General features: G+C 34.9%; 1 protein-coding gene across 13 annotated transcripts in view; it reads right to left on the reverse strand.

The window, feature by feature from the left end:
- The window catches only part of LOC144979807 (voltage-dependent calcium channel type A subunit alpha-1-like), a 591855-nt gene that overhangs the window by 53514 nt on the left and 514621 nt on the right, over positions 1–23720 (reverse strand). For all 13 annotated transcript variants that reach the window (XM_078926927.1, XM_078926926.1, XM_078926929.1 and 10 more), the window contains 9 exons: positions 12431–12514; positions 10616–10798; positions 10010–10101; positions 8943–9114; positions 7340–7467; positions 6215–6311; positions 5243–5348; positions 4087–4191; positions 3379–3488 (listed from right to left, as the gene is read on the reverse strand). In XM_078926927.1, coding sequence (XP_078783053.1) covers positions 3379–3488; positions 4087–4191; positions 5243–5348; positions 6215–6311; positions 7340–7467; positions 8943–9114; positions 10010–10101; positions 10616–10798; positions 12431–12514 — 1077 coding nt within the window. The remainder of the gene's footprint in view (positions 1–3378; positions 3489–4086; positions 4192–5242; positions 5349–6214; positions 6312–7339; positions 7468–8942; positions 9115–10009; positions 10102–10615; positions 10799–12430; positions 12515–23720) is intronic.

A 23720-nucleotide genomic window follows, 5' to 3' on the forward strand; every position in this document is an offset into this window, starting at 1 on the left:
AACAAAAAACAAAAAAAAAACAACAAGAACTAAAAACCCCCAACAAACTAGAACAAAACTAACCGAACCCCTATTCTCCCAAAGAGGCAAAACAAATTAAGACACCCCCCTCCCAAACGTCGCTTTCCGTTCCGGGTTCACAGACCTCATGAACTATTTCGTGAGATTAAAACTTAACCCGGACGTACGTCGCTACATTCCGGTCGTCATTACTTGTGAAAAACATTTGATTTATAATCTTGTCAGAAATTGAAATAACTAAAAGTTTATTGTGTCAGTTGGTGTCTGGTTGAAAACCGGGAATTCCAATAGTTTAGATTGTGTCAGTTGGTGTCTGGTTGAAAACCGGAAATTCCAATAGACAGATAATGTCGGATACAACAACTCTTTCGATATAACATGTGTGACGTGATTTGGCAAAACCCGTCGGAAGTCGCGCGAGCTAGTTTTGAGATTGGAGCAAATAAAAGTGTAAAATCGTAGTCTGCATGATTTTTTAAAATCCATCGTATTTAGTATCCATCCAATTACATTTTCAAGAAAGGAATTTTCAATTTAAAGTATATAAAGATTTTATTTCATATTTTTTCCCGAGCTCAGTTAACGTCATAAATATATATGTCTTGTCTCTAAAAGTGATTTTCTCCATTTGAAAACTTTTGACCCCCCTCTCTTCAAATGTGAATAACTTGGACCCAAATTAAGATGATTACAATCTGCTTTTTTGTCAGAACGGGTGCCTCTATTTAAATATCTAATAATATGGATTCGAATTTTTCTGATGGCCGACAGGTTTTGTCAGATCACCCCTCATATATAGGAAATTACTCGGCATGTGACTACTGGTCAGCTGTCGTGTTCCTGTACTCTGTGTCTGTATTTCACAGTTTTCCGGCGCTTGCGATACATTTAGGTCATGTCAGCGCCAGTAAAAAAGCAGAAAATGGTATAATAATTTTTTAAAATAGAATTACAATTAAAGCACCAAAGAAAAAAGTAAGACAAGGGGGGATTGGTTCAAATATGATACATATGTAGATTCCGAGAGCGAACTGCCAGTGTTTTAAGTTTGAGATCACATGAAAGTTTCATCCAGATACCAGCACATGATCCCACTAAGAGGAATACAGTCAATTGTTTACAAGATATGCTCGAAACAAAAAAATATAACTATTAGCACATAAGAATCAGAGAGAGAGAGAGAGAGAGAGAGAGAGAGAGAGAGAGAGAGAGAGAGAGAGAGAGATGATTTACAAGGAAAACATATCTCCTCTTATACTGTACTCTATGGTATTAAATCAGAAATTCTATAAATCAGGGACAATAAACTTCGGCTTTTTTTCTCTCTTCCTGAAAGGATGGAATTCCATGGATTGGTTCCCTTGATTAGGGCGTGCTGGATATAACAAAAGCCCCATAACTACTTCTACATTATTGTATGGGTCCATTGATATGGAGGATAAGTGGTAAACTCGTCTTAAATCTGGGATCAATTCATTTGAGGGAAAAAATAGTAACGGCATGCCGCTTAATCTAAAACAGTCCCAGATACCTTACCAAAAATTAAACATATCCGTCGGCTTAAAATTTACCATATGTCTGTAAAATATAACATTGAAAAACTATCATCCTTATAGAGAAACAGAATTAAAAAAGATATTTCGCAACCAATTCAGATGTTGCCTGAAAAATGTTAAATCTTAACATAACATGAGAGTTGCTGCATAGACTTAAACGTACAAATTCTTCTCTAATTCTTTTCTAAATTCTTTTCGTTTACTCTATGATCTTCTAGGCTTTTTGGATTTCCCTAAGATTTGTGCTGTTTTAACTCTTATGTTCTTGTTCTAAAAAAAAACAACTTTCTTTTCATGGAACGGAAAAGGCAGAATATGATTAAATCAACTAACATAAAATTCAGCTGGATCCGTCTATGAGATATTTTTGGTTATAATGTATAATTCTAAAACTGTAACTAACATAAATATAGAAAACGAATGCAACTACTCGTTAAGATGTAAACCACTAATCTGTTGTAAACATGGCTAAACATCTTTTTTATTTTGGTCAGAAAACTAATTTACTTAAAATTTTAATACATCAAAATGACCGCCAACTTGAGAAAAACTCTAAAACCTTCAACTTAAACCTAGTCTTAGGTTTAATATATTTTAGCATGTTGGTCATGGTGGTCATGTTGATCGATCAAAATATGAAGTAAAGTTTTTTGACTAAAATGACAATAAAGTTTTCTGTCAGTATAACAAAGCAGTAAAATTTACACGTACAGCATTTATACAAGTCTGATACCAAGACGTAGCATTGAATATATTTACCTACACGGTGATTATAAATCCGAAATTATTAAAAATAAATCTATAATTTTTGACACTCTTCGGGAAGAACTTGCAGGATTTTAAAAAAAATTGTATTTCTAAAAATAGTATTATAGATCCATGTACAAAAATAGATTAAAGAATTCTATTTCAATTTCTTTTATCAATGACTCAATTGTATCTATATAAAATGTAAAAATACCTATCGATAATTTGATGAAAATACAAGTAAAAATTATGGATAAAGTTGATTTTTAATTCTCTAAAATTATAGCCTTGCCAACTTAATCCTATGCAGATTTGATTTTATCCAAGTTTGGCAGGATATCCATCTGTTTTTACCAAGATCGTATTAGCAGCTGTTTCGACCCGGTAACCTGTTTATACTGCTAAGGAGTGACTCGTCTCAGTTAATTTTCAGAAAATGGACAGATAGGAAATGATTATATTATAATAGGTCATGTAGTCATCATAAAGGTCTGTTCTATTTTCATCAAGCAAATTAAAATGATACTTTATAAATATCTATGCGGATTGAGAATAGGTTTTGTATAAAATGATAAAATTATCTCATGATTATATACATTTCATATAATCACATTTCTTGTTACCAGACTCGTTAATGTGTACGCGTAGTAATATAATTCCCAAATAAGAGAGATCTGCAAAGTACTGAAAAAACTCAATTTTCTCATTTTGGCCATAAAATAGTTTACTTCAAATATCAATTGATACATACTTGATTGCTTTCTAACAACTTGAACATTCTCAAACTTTAAACATTAAAAAAAATTAAGGTGAATGTCAGCTTAATTGAATTTGAAGTGAATTATTTTTTGGCCAAAATATCTTTATGAAAAAAAATGATTTTTTTCAGTGTACAAAAGCGTTATTATGACCTAAAAAATAAAAGAGAATATATAGACGGTAACTAATGACTACAAACTGTATTGTCTAAGTGCCTAATAGTACACTTTGAAAGAAGACAGATTGATGAATGCAATTTGTGGTTATAGTCGTTGTCGCGTGAGGGAGTACTTACCATTTTAAAGTTGTTGCTGGCGTTCTGACTCGCTTTGTAAGCCTTCCAGTTCTCGGATATCAACAGCCCAGCGTAGATTTTTCCTACAGACATTTTGCCTTCGTCTAGTTCTGTAGGTGTGATAGTGAGGGATTTAAATAGGTCGGTGGATATTTATTTCATTGGGCGGTTTGTTAGATGTAAGAAAATAAGGGAGCTTTTATATAGAGCAACATCATCCACGAAATTGCTCAAAGCGGTTTACAAGGATTCATAAGTCAACAGGAACAGGTCAAGACATGACGGTTGTGAGGAGCTGTTGCTTTTTGTTCTCTAAAGAAATATCGCTTTTTACGACACGCTACTCATTTTACACCGGAGTCCCAGTAAAAGATTGCGGATAAAAAGCCTTTTCCCAGGACATTGCACCGCTCACATCGGGACTGAAACCAGGAATCCCACTTGTCATAGGCCGAGTAAAAAATGATTGCTACCCTCTGGATAGGATATTTCAGGTTTTTATTTTTTAAAGATTTATCATAGTTGATAACTAATATTGCTGAATGGATAAAACGGCCAGGGGGAATAACCCACTAGATCTCAGTATAAAATAATAGTAATCGCTTGCAAGCTTTAGCGTATAGATCGCGTTGTCTATCTCTCAAGTCGTCGGTATGTCTACAGTTTTCACAGTTTATAGATCGGGATCCGCTATCTCCCAAACCTTACCATCCACAGGGGGCATCAATAAATCCATCATCTTTTTCCCCTGCACAGGCCACAGCTTTCTGATGGAATCTCTCATTTCGTCATCTCTCTTGTCCATTGTCTCCGCTGGGGAAAGAGAAATACTATGTAACGATGGTGGTCTTTGTGATGGATGTGGTAAAGCTGAAAGTATAGATAGTATGCGCTGGCTAAGAAGCTCATAACATTGCCATCCGGAAGTATAACGGAGGAACACACAAAGCTATGTGTAACCATGAACTTTTATAGTCTGGTTAATACAGTTCAGTGAGAATAACTCACAAACGCGGATGGCAAAATATAACAACAAATGCTTGAGTGACGTCATCTTCGAACTATCTATATTATGTTTTAATCCCTAAATTCCGGAGTATGCATATTTCTATTTGATACGATTTACTCAATTACAACTTTTGATTCCAGTAGCAAGTACATGAATACATCCCATTCTTGAGATTTTTGTTTTGTTTTGAGCTTTTATATAGTGCAGTATCCACTAAACGTGCCCAAAAGCGCTTTACAAGGGGTCCTTGTAATCAGATTGGTATTAATAGAATAAAAACCTTCCTGAGTTGACACAGATTTCAACTCATCAAGTAGGTTAAAGGGTAAAGTCATGGGTCAACTCCATAATAAACTGATGGGCAGAAGATGTGTTTGATAGACGGAATTCGTGGAGTTGAGTACTATACTCGAATATTTCTGATCTGGTGAAAAAGTATTTGGAATCGGTCGATATTCTTTTGTCACGAGTACCCTCACACTGTGGTTGTGGTCATAACTTAAAGGTTTTTTAAAAACAGTTTTTACTGCAGTGCTGATGATGATTGTAAAGTTGGTGATTATGTGAGTGGTGGATTAGTATAGGTTGTAGTATCGTGTAACTGGGTGCATTTGTGTGATTTTTATGGGAGTCTTTGTCCGTGATAGTCAGTCTATTTTAAGATATGACTATGATAATCGTAGAAGTGGTGGTGGTGGTGGTGATATTGATGATGATGATGATGATGATGAATATGATGATGATGATGATGATGATGATGATGATGATGATGATGATGATGATGATGATGATGATGATTATGATGATAATGATGATGATGCTGACCGCGACAACAAAGACATAAAACCAACATACCCGGCCCCATTTTAACCATCAGGCATTCTCTGACCAAGGCAAACAGCGTAGTGGTGAAATGAACGGTCCCATCCTCTGCCACGGGCATGTTCATTCGTATCAATTTCTGGTCAAGACAAAAATCAAACGGAATTTTAGCACCAAAAAAAAAATCTCTTGCGTGCTTAATTAAATAAAGTAAAAATAGTCCCAATGAGCCACATGACCCACGGAGCCGACGTTTATCCTGGGGTCTAAAGCATTAATGGGACAATAGAAATTGCTTGCTACCCTTTTGATAGGACGTTTTTTAATTGCAAAGTACTTTCCGCCAGATCTAACAGACCCAGCTAACTAATCATTGCTAGGAATGCAGAAGGTCAGAAGGTAAAAAATCTTGACTTCAGACGGGCTCGATCCTGGCCCCTTTCCATGTGAAGTGAGTGCTCTACCAACTGAGCAATCCAGACCCCAGCTTGCATACTCAACTAACGGAAAATAGAAACGCTGGAAATATAGAGGCATAGTTTAACTGTTGAAGCCTATTAGTACATTTTCATTGTAGACGTGTTGATCATAAAAACAGTAGTCCTTCAGAGCCATTAGGCCCATGGAGCCGGAGTTTATCCCGGTTTCTATAGCGTGAAACGGACAATAGCAGTTGCTTGCTATCCTTTGGATAGGACACTAGTCTATCGGAAAGTACTTTCCACCTAATATAACAGACCCAACTACCCTTTCACTGCTGGGTGGACAGGAGGGTCAGATAAAATTTCCGACCGCACCCGGGATCGATCTTGGTCCCTTTGCATGTTAAGCGAGTGCTCTACCAACTGATCTATCCCGATCCCCAGGCTCATAAGCATTATAAACATTAACAAAAACAAATCTCATTTATCGTATGCGTAGGACTTCAAGGCTTTGGAGTTCGATATCAACAGTAGCCTTATTTGTATTCCACGTATTATCGTCCCAAAGTAACAAAATACTTACCCTATAGGCCAACTTGTATGGGCATTTCTTGCCAAAGCCGACTGGTGGCTCCATATTCCGTAACATTTCGTACATGTCCGTGTAATGGATCCGGCCTCTGGACAAGGTGAAGAGTAGAAAATGTTATGGAGAAAATAATTATTGTGGCCATTCGGGGCCAATTTGGTTTTATGTCCGAATGGTCTTGATGAAGAAAACGGAGTTTAAAGTCACCAGGACCCGAGTTTACAAATTGCAGTTTAAAAAAAAGGAAAGAAAGAAAACAAACAGAAATAACTCATCTTCCACATAAATATTGTTTTGCAATTTAAAAGGGTTTAAAGACGCTTGCGACACATTTAGGTCACATCAGGGTCAGTAAAAAGGAAGAATGTTTGGAATGTCAAAAAAGTTTAGAATTACAATTAAAGCACCAAGGAAAAAGGAAGACAAAGGGGAACAAATATAGATTCCAAGAGCACACTATCATTGTACAAGCACATGATCCCACTAAGAGGAATACACTCAAATGCTTACATTATTCATTCGAAAACCCCCCCCAAAATAACAGTATATAACAGAGGGATGGTTTATAAGGAAAAAAACGTATCATCTCCCAAAACGTGAACGATACATTTGACTCTTAAAAAATAATTGAGCTTTATATAGCGCAATATCCACTAAATATGCTCAAAGCGCTTTACCCGGGGTCCCTGGTCAACAGCAACATTTACCATGTAGGACGGGACATGCCGTCAGTTAGGCGATATTACAATTTTTCGGACTAAGACACCGCTGTTAAAGGCCAGGTACTCACTTTACACCTGAGTACGGTGAGAGAATGTGAGTAAAGAGCCTTTTCCAAGGACTCAACTATGCGCCGAGCGCGAGGCTCAAACCCAGGACCTTCCGATCCGAAAGCGAGTGTCATACCACTAGACCACATAGCGGCACTCTTTCCCTCTCAGCCAAGGACTCCGAAAAACCAAGTAATCTCATTCTAAGACAATAACAAAAAGCAAGTTGGAAAACCCTACCCAGACATAAATAACTGCGAGTTTCGATATTATATCATAATGAGACGACGGGTTATATAATATTATGTCAATATCTTTATCAATCTATAATTTTTTTAGTAATGCATACGTAGCCCCCGGGTCGTAGTTGGACCAAACTCTGACGTATTCGTCCAGATGGTGAGGACCCAGAATGGACCAATCACGCGTCAGGTAATCAAAGTTGTCCATGATGACAGCCACGAACAGATTCAACATCTGTCAGAACACAAACAAATATTACAATCAATCGATATTTTTGTAAGAAAAATAACAATAATAATAATAATAATAATAATAATAATAATAATAATAATAATAATAACATAATAATAATAATAATAATAATAATAATAATAATAATAATAATAATAATAATAATAATAATAATAATATAATAATGATAATAATGATAATAATAATAATAACAAACAACACAACAACAACAACAACAACAACACAACAACAACACAACAACAACAACAACAACAACAACAACAACAACAACAACAACAACAACAACAACAACAACAACAACAACAATAATAATAATAATAATAATAATAATAATAATAATAATAATAATAATAATAATAATATCATTTAAAGAAGACATTTTCACGATTTTAAACTTAAAAACTTAGAGAGCAGGCACTGGTGTAAAATAAAGATCTGAAAAAGTGTGTATGAAACAGTGCCAGAGAAAAAGAAATATGCCCTAGTATGAGTATGAGTTCATTGTAGAGGGCCGGTGGCCCGTTGATGGTCTTTGGATCGGTCTCCACCAACTTGTGGAGGTCTGTGAGGGCTGGCTTCAATGGGAAATCGGTGCTGTATTTTAGATCCTGCAGGAAACTGTCAGTTTGGCTTTTTAATATGTTAGGTTATCGGGCTTGTGTAAATAAAGAACACATTGATACCTGGTTATATAGATTTACATTGTCAGGGGTAGTCCTGCATTGGAAATGTGGAGGACTGCTCCGTAATTGCCTTTGAGCGTGAAAAATGGCGTTCTATGACATTCAACCTCTGTAGGGAGATGGAACTCCGGTAAGGTAAGGTCAGGGGTAATTCTATACGGTGCCCAAGTCCAGTTTGACCGCTTGTAAAAGCGACATACTAGAGTAATAATGTCATTGATGCAGACATTTATATTGACGAATCAGTTGATATATTTATCTTCCATCCCAGTAAAACATGCAGAAGTTGGAATGGATAAGCTAAAGATAAAAAACCCACAAAAAAAAAATAATTCAGCTTTATATAGAGCAATATCCACTAAATGTGCTCAAGGCGCTTTACAAGGGGTCACTGGTCAACAGCACTATTTAACATGTAGGACGGGACATGACGCCTGTTAGGCGATATTACAATTTTTCGGACAAAGACAACGCTGTTAACGGCCATGTACTCATTTTACACTTGAGTACGGTGAGAGAATGTGATAAAAGAGCCATTTCTAAGGACTCCAACTATGCGCCGAGCACGAGGCTTAAACCCAGGACATTCCGATCCGAAAGCGAGTGTCATAACACTAGACCACATAGCCTCACAAAGATCATTGGCACTTGTTGTCCCGATTTGAGGCAAAACTGGACTTAAACATGGTCTAGAACCAATCCCTTCTTTTTCACAACACGATTAGCAATGACATCTTTTAATTATACATACATAAACACGTGTATTGTACTCACCAAGAATGACATCATAAAAATGAAGGACACAAAATACACGTATGCAATATTGGAACCACATCCGGTTTCAGCCATATCCGGCGGATCTCCCTTCCGGATGGACTCGGGGTCACAATGGCGCCCTGCCCGACACGAAAGCATGATCAACTGCCAGGACTCTCCGGTGGCACACCTGGGTAGGGATATGGAGGGTTATGGGTGACGTGTGAGGTTGAGGTTAGGGAAAAGAGGGAGGGGGGGGGGGTTGAGAATAGTGGAGAATATGAGCTTTAAAAATGGGCATTTATATAGTGCAATATCCACTAAATGTGCTCAAAAGCGCTATACAAGGGGTCCCTGGTCAACAGCAACATATAACAAGTAGGACGGGACATAACGCCTATTAGGCGATATTACAATTTTTTCTTACAAAGACAACGCTGTTTGCGGCCAGGTACTCATTTCACACCTGAGTACGGTGAGAGAATGTGAATAAAGAGTCTTTTCCAAGGACTCAACTATGCGCCGAGCGCGAGACTCGAACCCAGGACCTTCCTATCCGAAAGCGAGCGGACATACCACTAGACCACATAGCCGCACGAGAATATGTGATGATGATGAGATAAGGTAAGGGAGAGGGATGTGGAATGAAAGAAATGATGGAAATTTGATAATCTAGTCCAAAAAGTAATCTGAATGTTTTATTTACGGGCGGATTTTTGTTTTCAAAAAAAATCTAAATTTAAATATACAGACATACAAATTGGGTTAACGCTCTCAACCCTAACACCGACTATATCCGTAGTATACCCGGGTTACTTTAACCCCATGTGTATTTAGTACATTTTTCTGAGACAAATTATATAGCTAATGATTTTAGTTTTTACGTGTTAATGATAGTTGAATAACACTAGCCATGCACACGCTCATTTTTAATAATTTTTTCCAATTTGAAAAGTAGAAAAAAATCTCTAGGATTGAGTGAGTTAAATATACGCTGTTTCCTTATCAGGAGATATTTAATTTAATAACATTTATAAAGCGCTTAGAGCATGGACAAGTTCTGTATTGAAACATTATTTACTTACCTAAATAAAAGCACCAACGCTTGGAAAAACGTTCTAAAATTGTTGTGTCTGTTGATAGCTGTACTAGAGTCTAATTTTATGCTACCAAAAACCTGTGGAAACGAAGAAGAAAAATGAATGCGTTATTTAATAAATATTGATCGATTATAATGGCCATCATTATGTCAAACATTCTCTATCCTGGGACTTCATTGAAGTCTCGTTCACTCATTCATTCACTCATGACAACAACAACAACAACAACAACAACAACAACAACAATAATAATAATAATAATAATAATAATAAAAATCATCATCATCATCATCCTTTCTATCTTTTCTTCTATCTCTTCATTCTTCTTCTTCTTCTTCTTCTTCTTCTTCTTCTTCTTCTTCTTCTTCTTCTTCTTCTTCTTCTTCTGCTCCTCCTCCTCCTCCTCCTCCTCCTCTTTCAACTTCCAATAAAGAGCTGTATGTCACCACTGCGTCATTACCCCAACAACTCAAAAATTATGCAATAATATAACTAAAATTTGTATGTAACAAGCATCTTTATCAACTCCTCAGCACTAGTTCACTACATCACTTGCAAAGCGTTACTCATCCAGACGTTTCGGTGACATACCTGCATTCCTATAATGGCGAAGATAAAGAATATGATGAGTATAAGGAGGCAAACGTAGGGTAAGGCCTTGAAAGACTGAAAGAACGTCCACAACAGCAGACGGATGGTGTAGCCCTGACGTAGCAGTTTCACCAGACGGGCGGCTCGGAAAAGACGGAAAAACCCGAAGCTGAACCGAGAGTCCTAAGGGGAGTGGGGAAAAAGAGACAAGTTCAAGGTCAAGTTTATATAGACAAGTTCAAGGTCAAGTTTATATATTATAAATACAACATTGGCACATTTATTGCAAACTATTAAAACATTCTTTAATAACAAATGAATGAACGAAACAAAGTAAATAATAATTTAAAAAATATTCATTATTTTAGAAAAGTTAAAACCTAGGAGATCAAAAAATATATTTTTCCGCTTTTACTAAAAATACATTTTGAAGCGTTATTACGTCTTGGCCTCAACGACGTGCACTTATTTGAGGTCTAATAAGCCAATGCCTTATGGGCTCATTGTTGTAATGGAAATCTCATAAAATGACGCAAAATATTGTCTATTTTAATAATGTTAAACTCGGCCCATACGTGGGTTCGGATGTCAGACCTGCATATGTGTGTAGACATCGGGTCAAACCATTAAATTCGATGACTGATTGAATAAAAGATTATACTTTGATAGGAAATAAATGGTATAGGTGAGGTCGTTAGAAGGGTACAATGATACAATTCTTGAACTGTTGCGTTTGAAAAATTTTTTGTTTGTTTTTGTTTGTTGCTTTAGGTCTCTTCCAACACAATTGAGGTTATATGAGAGACCGCTGAAACAAAAACAAAAAAAAAACAAGCAATCTAACAAAAATAGTACAAATATAAATCCAAATCATAACCTAAAGATATCATAAGCTAAATTATAAATAACCAAGAACAAACAGGCAGAAGATTTACAAAAAAAAAATATCCCCTGTCAAAAATACAATCACAAACCAAAGAAGCAGGATAGGTTGGTAAAGAGAAGAAGAAACGACATCACTATCGGATCGTACACCCATGCGAACATCATAGGTATATGATTCAAGGGTGATGCTCCCATCCAACCACCCGCTCCCATTAAATTCGATGACTAATTGAATAAAAAAATATACTTTGATATAAAATAAATGGTATAGGTGAGGTCGTTAGAAGGGTACAATGATAAAATTCTTGACCTCTTACGTTTGAAAATTTGAACTCGTTCCCAATGAATGAGCGCTCTCAAGGTCACGTACAGGCATTGGTCGTTTTTGTTTCTTTTTAAGGGTTTTACGGCGCTTGCAACACATTTAGGTTATATCAGCGCCAGTAAAAAGTAAAAAAAATGGGATAGTAAAAGTTCTAGAATTACAATTAAAGCACCCAAGAAAAAGTAAGACAGGGGAACTGGGAACAAATAGGGATCAGATGTAGATTCCAAGAGAATACCATCAATGCACTTAGTTTAAGATCATCTATAAGTCTCATCCGGACACAAGCACAAAATCCAACAAGGAGGAATACACTCAAATGCCTACATTATACATTAAAAATATATAACAGAGAGATGATTGACAAGGAAAAAAACATCATCTCCCAAAACTAACTATACATTTGACTGTTTCCCTCTCAGCCAGGGCATCCGGCCAGGACCAGGTGAAAACCAAGTAATCTCATCCCAAGACAAAGACAGAGAGCAAGTTGTAAAACAGATATAGGGGGATAGAAGACGCAGTAAGTACCTCCCTGCCCACTATGGGAGGTCAGGAACCCCACCCAGATGTAAAACCTTATCATCATATATAATAAAGATTACCGATATTTCTGTAATAAATGCATCTATGATACTGCCCAGCACTGTGATAAAATCGAAAACGTTCCAAGCATCGTGGAAATAATTCTGGTAGGAAATGAAACACAAACAAAAAACGATAGTGTAAGAACATTGTATGAAAAAAATGAAACAGAGATATTAAAGTGTTTTTAATATTTATTTATTTATACTTGTTTATTAACCCTTGTCTACAAAAGATTTATAAATGAAATGATTCCTAAACCCGATGAGTCAAGTCAGTTAATTCTAAACGTGGAAATGGCTCTAATCAACAATAATAATAATAATCATTATTATTTACACTGTCTTCGGGGGTCCCGATAGCTCAGTTGGTAGAGCACTCGTTTCACAGTAAAAGGAACCGAGATCGATACGGGTGCAGTCGAGATTTTTTTTCTGACCCCCCCCCCTGTCCATCCAGCAGTGATTGGGTAGTTAGGTCCGTTAGAGTTGGCGGAAAGTGTCAAGTTTGTAAAACTTGATTTTTTAAAATTTCTCAGCATGACTCAACGGGTTGCCATTAAATTTCATTATTAATGGTAAATAATAAATGAATAATTTACTATTTTTATCATTATTACTATCATTGCTTGCCTTGCTTTATTATTGATTTTACTTATTTGATTTATTGATGAAAATATTATATTCTTGTTTGAGTTACATTGGCAATAACCTAAAAATACACTTTTGAAACTTAAAATTTTGAAACTTTGAAATTTCAGTTCCTAACAGCACATGCAAAATATATAAATTAGGAGAATAAATATCAGCAGTTGACATACAGACTTTACCAGTGTAATCTTGTTATAATTTATATGTAATTAACCATTGTTATCATTGACTAACAATAGAAACTGTTAAGGAGGAACTATGACAAATTAGAGACAAATTAGGAGCAGACGTTCATGAAGGATAATAATCTGAAAAAATGGGTACGAAACAGTATCAGACATCGAGACAGAAAAATAGAAGAAAAAAATAATCTTCAAAAGTCAGCCCGCCTTAGAAATATACAGTAAAAAAATCCTCCCCCCCACCCCTCCCAAAGAAAAAAAAATAAGGCCGGCTCAATGCATTACACATTTGTGTTTTGTTGTTTGTCTCTCGATGAAGGACAAGTGCCGAAACGTTGTTTGTTTTGTCTTGTTCACTTATATATGAGTCACATTTACTCACTTTATCTTTCTCCTCGTCTCAACACGGGCTGAGTTTTTTCGGATTATTTTTTTTCTTGCACTTTCCGTTCTGATTTTTCTGGCACTGTATCAGACAGACTTTTTATGATTTTGATGGAAAATCTACAAAGTTTTAACGCTCTGTTTTATAATCATATTTCTATAGTAAAGTGATTTCACTTAAAATTAAAAATATTGCACAATTCATTTTTTGAATATTCTTTTTAAACATTATTAAATTGTTTTCCTTATAAAGACTACATTGTAAACATTATTAAATTGTTTTCCTTATAATGACTCCATTGTAAACATTATTAAATTGTTTTCCTTATAAAGACTCCATCGTAAACATTATTAAATTGTTTTCCTTATAAAGACTCCATTGTAAACTTTCACATGATCCGATGAAATATTTTCCAGTGAAACTTTTAGACACAACAGTGAGTGAAATAAATGATTTTTTAAATGTGCATTTTATCTAATTCAATGAGTTTATACTGCTTTATCCTGCAACATTAAAAAAAAACTAGATAGACTTTACAGTGTATTACAAATTACTGAAGATAAAAAAATATTGTTAATATTTTATAAGATGTCAATTTAATATTGAATTAAACCGTGGGAATCTTATTTAAAATCGATAAAACTGTTTCCAGGGAAAAATAATGCTAGTCATTAAATCTACCTTTGTAAGTGATCACTTTATCATCAGCAAGATTGACTATAATTTCTTTGTTCGTATACCTACTGTGTTTTTAGTGTTATAATCTATTATTCAACATGATTCATTTGATTTTGAGAAGCAGATTTAACTTTGCAGATGGAGCACAAAATTAGTATCTAGCTCTATGGACTTTTCGTAGATTTGGCAGGTCAGGTTTTAGATACAAATATTAGGAGAATCCAACTAAAACTTTCAGAATCAAAATGTTTAGCACTCTTTATTTGGAACGACAGCATTGCCGACAAAGTGAAATCTCAAATTCCTTTTTCTAATTATATATTTAATTTGATGCAAGTCATCTCATAAATATATCAATATTAATAATCTGTATCTTTGTTATTATTATCGTTATAATTATCTATAATCATTATGAATGTTACCAGCAGTATTAATACTGCTGGTAACATTGATTTAAACCTGGGGAGACATTTTTCACAAAAGTAAAATAACACAATAAACGTAATTACGTTCTTTACAGCACATGGATGTGCGGTCTTATACAAAATGACCTTTTGAATCGAGTACTACCAAGACACAAAAAGCAGTGATTATCTCCTTATATATATATATATAATATATATATAATATATATATTATATATTATATATATATATTATATATAACACCAAAAGGCTATTTAGTGACCATGAATGTCTAATTATATGTCTGAAGTCTGTAAAATTGATTACAATTAATGAAATTAAAACATTTGGAAAATTATAGATGTTGACCTTTCAATACAGAAAAAGGTAAAATTACATATCATTTATATTATTGGATAAAAATAAATAACCAAAAAAACATGCAAAATTTATGTATGTTTAAAAATATAATAATAAGATAAAAAAATATCTTAATCTTTATCTTTTTTGTTTAAAGCACATACAATATGGTACACATTTTAAATAATATAATCAAAAAGCCAAGCATTCAAACTCAAAAGGTGGGGCATGCATATCGATGGATAGGAAACGAGACAAAATTATGAAGAATGACAAAAATATATACAACATGAATACAAGGGATAAAAAGGAAAATATTGTAATTTTCTAACAAGCCTTGCCTGCTAACATTTAACACTGTACTTCATTGTTTAGAAACTGAATTTATGTCTGATTGAGGGTAAATCATCAATTTATATTGTTAACGCTATGTACTTCATTGTTTAGAAACTGAATTTATGTCTGGTTGAAGGTAAATTAATTTATATTGTTAACGCTTTCTCTTTCTGTGGTCAAATCCCAATGCCAAAGTAAGGTATGATACCTCGAGTGACGTGACATAATTAATACATATCCAGAGTCATAATATTGTATAACAATGATATTGTATCAAAGACGGTGAAAATTTTTTAAATGTTAATTGAATCTGACAAGAAACTAGTGACTAGTTTTATTAACGTCTATATCTATATTGGAACTTGATTAATAAGAAATCGTGGCATCGTTTATCAAATCTCCAAATTGAATGTTATTAGAAACATGTTAACTGGCAACTGGATCTATATGTAAATCAAACATCATAAGGAAGAAAAATTGTTATCTTTTATCAACATCTATACATTAAAAATTAATTTAGAGACATGTTGAATATTTTATCAACATTAGTAAAATAAAACTATACATAAAAAAAAGAATTGCATTATCTTTTATTATCCGTTCTGAAGCGTATCTATTTGTAATGAAGATAAAAGATGGTATAGATATTGGTATAGTATGATTGACCATCTCAAGTTATCTGTTTGGTAAGATACAATTACATTCAATAAATTTAGAATAAACTTTTAAAATAATGAAAATAGAATCCCTCCATCCATCTCTCTCATTATGAAAAAAAGGTTTTGTTTTTTCTATTTTATGGAATTTAATCCGATTGGTGTAAAATCGATTGGTTCAATCTCCTGCCTGCCCTGAGCACTTTAGACTCATTAATTAACCTACTTGACTCAAGTATAAATGAATACCTTATATTATGCTGTAGTGGATATTGAACGATTTACTAGCTCAGAAATATCGTTATACTAATAGCCGACGTTTAAAAATGGACTTCTGAGAAATAAATCAAGGTTTTTTTGGGCAGACTGGGAACTCTGAAAGTGGCAAAGCAGAGGAAGGAAAAAATGCTCTACTTTTTCTAAACATTAATTTCTCCACTTTGGCCCAAATTTTTAACTTTAAATATCGATCGATTTAAATAGGTCTAAACAACTCTTAAAACGCGATGGATAAATGAAGTAATAAGTAATGGAACAAAATGGAATATGACAGCTTCGAAAAAGGGGAACAAAAGACCAATCACGGAATGTTTTGAGTTCAAGACCCTTCTTCAACCAATAACATTAATTTGTTGTTTTTGTTATTAGCCGAGGAAGGCTTTTAACCCAAGACGTTCCGCGTTCTTTTTCGAAGCTGTTAAAATATTCAATTTTTGTTCATTGCTTTTTACAGTCCACAGCTTCCAGCAGCTTTGTATTCAAATCGATATCTGAAGTAAAAGTTTTGGGGCCAAAATTCTGATCGATTGCCCTAATCTGGATATCCCGTCGGTGTCCACCACACATAACAAAGATTGAACTGACACTTGAAATGTTGAGTCCGATGAAATTCCAGTTCATGCAGTTGAGATTTTTTTTCTGACCCCTCTGTATTCCCAACAGTGATTGGGGGCTACACGGGCTGTCAAATATTATGGCTTAAAGTAAGCGTAAAGTATCGATAGACCTAATCAAAGGGTAACATAACTGGAAGGTCAAGGGTTTGAATCTACCGTTCTCAGCATCGCATTGTTGAGTCCTTAGAAAGGACTTTTTACGCACATTCTCTTACGCATCCATGTGTAAAATTAGTATCTGTCAGAAAAAATGTAATATCGCCTAACAGGCATCATGTCTCGTCCTACGTGTTAAATGTTAATGTTGAGACCCCTTGTAAAGCACTTTGAACACGTTTAGTCGATATTGCGCTACATAAATCCTGTACTTTTGTTTTATTCAAAATCTGGCCCCATAGACTTTACGGCTCTGAAAATATTTGTACGATGTCAAATAATTTTCTTGGACATTAAGTTAAAGTTACAACTATCAACGTCCATTATAAGGGATGGCATCCTCCCCTTCACCTTTCTCTTTGACTTCAGATTTGTTTACTAGCTATAATAGATAATGCGTTCACAGGCATGAACACAACAATCATTAAAAAATGGTGGATTTGCTTCACATTGGAATTTGTACAATTGAAGTAAAGGGAGAGAGAGAGAGAGAGAGAGAGAGAGAGAGAGAGAGAGAGAGAGAGAGAGAGAGAGAGAGAGAGAGAGAAATAAAGCATTCCGTTAGTAAATTTTGTATCCATGCGAATATTGTAGTAAAAATTGCCGACTCCATACTACCATTCCGTTAATAAAAATAGTCTATGCAATGAAATATATGACCCATCATCCCAAAACGGTATTCTGTTATCAAAGGATGCTAAATAACAGTAGATTTAAAGTTAAAATGATAATTATTTTGAGATTTAATATTTTTGTCATTTCAAGAAACTGCATCTATTGTCTACAATCGGCATTCTAAATACTTGTTTGCATGTCTAAAACAGCATTATAATAATAATAATAAATGGCATTTATATAGCGCTTTACCCCGTTGTCACAGGCTCTAAGCGCTTTACAGTGATATAAAACAAAACATATTACAGTGAGACAAGTGTGAAGGAAACGTGATACGAATTCAATTTAACAACAACAAAATATGAAAATAATATTGCAACATTATGACGTAAAAAGATAAAACTTTAAGCGAGATTTGAACGTTGTCAACGAATCCGAGCATCTCACGTGTGACGGGAGAGAGTTCCAAAAATGGGGGGCCGAAAATTGAAAAGACTATTCACCTATTTTACGCAATGGCTTAGGTTTGACAAGGATTGATTGGTCATTGCTTGACCTCAAGTTTCTATTGGGGACATATATGTTTAGAAGGTCTTTAATATAGGAGGGACTGTTCGTGCTCAGGATTTGTAGACAACAGTACAAATCTTATAGGCAACTCTTTTTTCAACAGGAAGCCAATGTAACTCACGGAGAAGAAGAGTTGCTGACGGGTATTTTTTGTTATTGCGTACAATGAGCCTGGCTGCGTTATTTTGAGCAACCTGAAGTTTGCTAATTTTGTCTTTAGCTAAATTCGCCCAAAGGGAGTTACAATAGTCCAATTTAGATAAAACCAGGGAATTAATTAAAAGTTCTGTTATATGCTTCGGTATTAAATTACGAATTTTGCTTATTTTTTTCATTTCTATGTACATAGATTGTATGGTGTTATTCACGTGGCTTGTCATGGAAAGATATTTATCACTGATGACGCCAAGGTTTTTTGCTTTATTTGAAAATTCTATTGTGCTATTTCCGAGAGTAATAGGTGATTTATTTGCCTGTTTAAGGATACTCGGCCTTCCACACATCAAAATCTCAGTTTTACTATCATTTAATTTTAACTTATTGTGGTACATCCAAGATTTAATCTCATTAAAACAGCTCGTAATTCGTTGTATTAAGAGATGTAAATTACTAAGGGGTGCTGAATCATATATTTGCGTATCATCTGCATAAAAATGATAACTCAGATTGAATCTGGATATCACACTAGAAAGGGGCTGCATATATACAGTAAAAAGGACAGGGCCAAGAACAGAGCCTTGTGGCACTCCAAAATTTAGTAAAACTTGTTCTGACTGAACACCATTCACCACGACAGTCTGCCATCGATCCTGTAAATATGATGTAAACCATTTCAGGGCAATTCCTTTTATGCCGAACGTATTTTCTAGTCTTCTTAACAAAATGTCATGGTCAATGGTGTCAAAGGCAGCTGAAAGATCTAAAAGGCATAATACATTGATATTGTTAGCATCAGCATTACATACAAGTCATTAAAGATTTTAAGAAGTGCCGTTTCAGTACTGTGTTGATGTTTGTAGGCTGACTGAAAGGGTTGTTCCAACCTGTTGTTCTTAAGATGAGATGTTAATTGTGTAAGAACCACCTTCTCCAAAAGTTTTGACAAAAAAGGTAAATTTGATACAGGACGATAATTGATTAATATATTGTGGTCCAGTGATGGTTTCTTCAGAAGTGGTTTGACGAGGGCACTTTTAAAGCACGATGGAACTTCGCCAGTCAGTATGGATGTATTTATGATTGATGTAATGGATGGTAATAATGTATCGATGGAGCTGGCCAAAAGCTGTGCTGGTAGGGGATCAAGGTCGCAGGATTTAATGGGGGCTTTTTTATCAACTCGTTTATGAAACTAAATGAAACTGGTTGGAACTTGTCTAAAGGGGTACCACAGAATGTATTTGTATCTATAAATGGTTCATGCCGATCTAGTTCTGAACGAATGTTATGTATTTTGTCTTTAAAAAAGTTGACAAATGTGTTTGGCAAGTCTCTTTGATTGGTTGTAGATGGTAATGAGGTGCATCTTTCACGTCCAAGTAGATCATTGCAAATGTTAAATAATTGTTTACAAGATTTAGAAGTTTCGAATTTTGAAAGAAAATACGTGGTCTTTGCCTTTTTTATTGTTGTCTTCCAGGCACGAAATGCGTTCTTGAATATTTCACGATGAATCGTAAGGCCTGATGTTTTCAGCAGTCTTTCTGCTCTCCGACACTTCGTTTTAGCTTCTTTAACGTCCGACGTATACCACGGAGCATACTTGCGGTTGGTGACGGTCCTTGTTTGGAATGGCGCATGTTTGTCAAGCGTTTCGATGAGACAACTATTCCACTGGTCTGGAGAAATCATTGAATTTTTAGTAAGTTTTGTTTCTAAATCGCCTCTGAAATTGTCCAAATTAATGCCTTTAATGTTTCTGGTTGATGTGGTGGTGGTTTCTTGGCATGGTTTTGAAGCGTCAAGATTGAAAGAAATGAGGGAGTGGTCCGAAAAGGGGAGATAATCGACGGTGGCGTTGGTTTTTTGGAACTCTGAATTTTCTACAATTACCCAATCTAAAATATGACCAGCAGAGTGGGTTGGCGTTGTTACGATCTGGCACATGTTGTTCTCCGATAATGACTCGTACAATTTAGCGGTTCTGTGACGTTGTCGAAGTGAAAATTAAAGTCGCCGAGTATAATTGAATGGCCAGGACGCGTGTGTTGCAAAGTTAGCATCTCGTTGATTTCCTTCCTAACATCAGGTAATTTTATTTTGTTTTTCTTGTTTGCTGGCGGTCGGTAGATGCAGTTGAAGTTGTATCTTGTATTCTGGAGGATAATCTAAGATCAATGGCCTCCATTGTTTTGCAGCGCATTTCGATGATTTCCACATGTTTACATAATTTTGTTTTATAAAATACGCCAATGCCACCCCCTCGCTGATCTTTCCTTGGATACTATCTAAATTGGTACCCAGGGGGTGTCATAGCTTTTTCAACTGGGTCGTCTCCAGACTGTGAGAGCCATGTCTCTACTATAAATAGTATATCGAAGTTCTTCTCCGTTAATAAATCGTTTAATTCTTCGGTTTTGTTACGGTAGGACTGTGCATTCAGAAGACCGATAACAATGTTATTGTTGTCTTTTGTGAAACTGTTTGTGGTCGGTACAGTTACAAGTGTTGGTGGTGGACGGGGTTTGTGTGGGGGCGGGGTGGACGCCGAGTTGTTACCATTGAGATGTTATGTTGTTTCCGTTTGCCTCCCCGAGGCCTGTTCTTATTAATATTATTGTAAAAAATCGGATCACAAGAGTTAAAAATCACAGCTGGAATGTGACGTTGTTTACGTTTACCGCCTCGAGGCCTGTTGTAAAAATCAGATGTTGAATAAAAGTGTTCACAATTATTAAAATAATGATGGTGGTAAATCACGGCTAAAAATAAGGTGAACAATGTTCGTAAGAGTGCGGCGGTCATTAAGTGACTGTGTAAAAATCTTTTAAAACTTACAGTTTCCATGATAAAATACAGAATTATACAGTAGTCCTTTCTTAAGAATTGATTAAAACTATACAATAAGAAACAGTATGTTTTAACGAGTACAACGAAGTAAAAATGTCCAGGTATCAATATGTAGAAATCACAAAACAATTAAAATACACCAGAGCACACAACGACACGTCTTGCCTGTTAGGTGTGTTTACAATAGTTATTGTTACAGGCTAATTGTTGTCATGGAAACACTCACAAACCATCGCAAAATATTGTCCATTTCAACAATTATAAATCAAACCCAAAAATAAAGTTCAGTTATCAGACCTGCTAAAATGTGCACGTTGTTCACAAGGAATTAAATAAACAAACTCATATTTTTGTTTATAAGTTCAAAATTTTTTAACGTCCTGACCAATTTGACTTAATACCGTTTTGATAAGTTGGGTCGGGTCACATAAGGTTTATGCACTAAAATATAATGAAATAGTATCGCTACGAAAACATTAACTTTTAGTCTAGGATTTCAACTTGGATCGAATGTTAATATATTATAGTGGTAAACCTTTTAAAATGACAACAGTGAGGTGAATAAGGTTGGAATAAGACTAAGGGGAGGAAGATGATGAGAGAGTAGATGAGAAAAAATAATGTAACCTGAGAGAAAGAGAAAGAAAGAAAGAGAGAAAGGAGTAAGAAAAAAAAACAGAGAGAGAGTGATAGATAGATAGATAGAGAGAGAGAGAGAGAGAGAGAGAGATAGGGAGAGAGGGAGAGAAGGAAAGAGGAATAGATATCATGAATTTGGGAGAGATTAAACACCCTAAAAAGAACAATAAAAACACAACCATAAAAAAACGATGATATTTCAAAATAGAAAATCCGATCATTTCACGATTATCAAAGACAAATAACACATTATCAAAAAATATTAGTAGAAGAATCGAAAAGGGTTGAGAAAAGGAAGGAAAAAGTTGAACAAATCAATAATAATAATAAATACAATCTATGACTTGGACATTTAACTGGTTGGGTGAGATTCAGACTTTAAAAAGGATTGAACAAAAATGATTTTTAACTTCATAATGTTTTCTTTGTTCCTATTAAAATACAGGCTCAGAAAAAATGTTATATCTGACCGATTGATGACGTGTTACACAAACACATAATGCATGGTGTCATATTCCAGTCAATTTAACCATTTTGTAATCTTACATTTTCTTAGATATGAGAATTAGATATTAATAATACGTTTAAAAAAAACTACCCGAAATCGTTAACTAATTGACCTCAAAGAAAGAACACCTCATAGACTCGGTCTTTCGTATATCGAGTCAATATAACTCCCGATATCGCTAAAAACCCGCATGATATCAACATTAACTTTAAAACAGAACAAAACATTTAACATGACAAGTCTCGGGTTAGACCGCTTAGTCACCTAACAACAAAACGAAACCGGAAACACTTCACATTGAATTCAAAAAGATTTTATATGACCCATCGACTGGAAAAAATAATTTCCGTTGTTAACTGCCAGGTAGGTACTCATTTTACGCCTAAGTAGGGTAAGAGAAAGTGAGTAAGTAAAGAGTCTTTTCCAAAGACTCAATTAGGCGCCGCTCAGAACTGAACATAAACCCTCTATCTTCCGGTCCGAAATCGAGTCTTAGACCAGAATAGGACATGGCAGCATACTATAGATTTTTTTACAGTAATCATACAAGACATCTTCGCCCGTCATTTTGGATTGTACGTAAAGTATATCTGCTTTGAATTTTTGTTGTTGTTGTTGGCTTAAGAGGTCTTTGAGCCGAAACATTTTTGTTAGATATTTTGTTCATGTTTGTTTAGGAGCGGTCATATTCATTGTTCTTCAACAAAGCTGCAGTTTACAGCCTGTTATTATTAGTTTAGAAATCTCTTAAATTAGTGTTAACTTAGACTTATCATTTGATGAGTGTAAAGTGCGTTATTTCTGACAACACACTAAAATCACACAATATGCCCATATTTTTGGGGGGCAAAAGTACTTCAAATAAATTCCCTGTTCAAAATGATAAATCAATTTTTTCCACAGGGTGACACAAGATAAAAATGACAGTGACACCAATACAATTTGGAAGAGGAAACGAAACGAAACTATATTTTTACAGTTTACATAATATAATATTTGATACGGGGGGTGTTAGCAGGCATTTTAAAAACTCGTAGGATAGTATTCATGAATTGACAATACTACACTTAGACATCAATATTGCTTTTATCCAACTAGAAGACTGACCACTACAACGGAAATTGATGAAGTTACTATAAATAATAGCATCTATTTTTAGCATTCTAGCCCTCCAGAAGGTGACAGCGCATCCAATGCAAATCCACACTGCCAAACTCTGGCATAATTTTGGCCAGAAATGTTTTTTTTTTACCTCCAACAACGGTC

Source organism: Berghia stephanieae, chromosome 9 (genome assembly GCF_034508935.2).
Source record: "Berghia stephanieae isolate SIO BIC M18660-M18661 chromosome 9, UCSD_Bste_1.3, whole genome shotgun sequence".
Taxonomy (NCBI): Eukaryota; Metazoa; Mollusca; class Gastropoda; order Nudibranchia; family Aeolidiidae; genus Berghia; species Berghia stephanieae.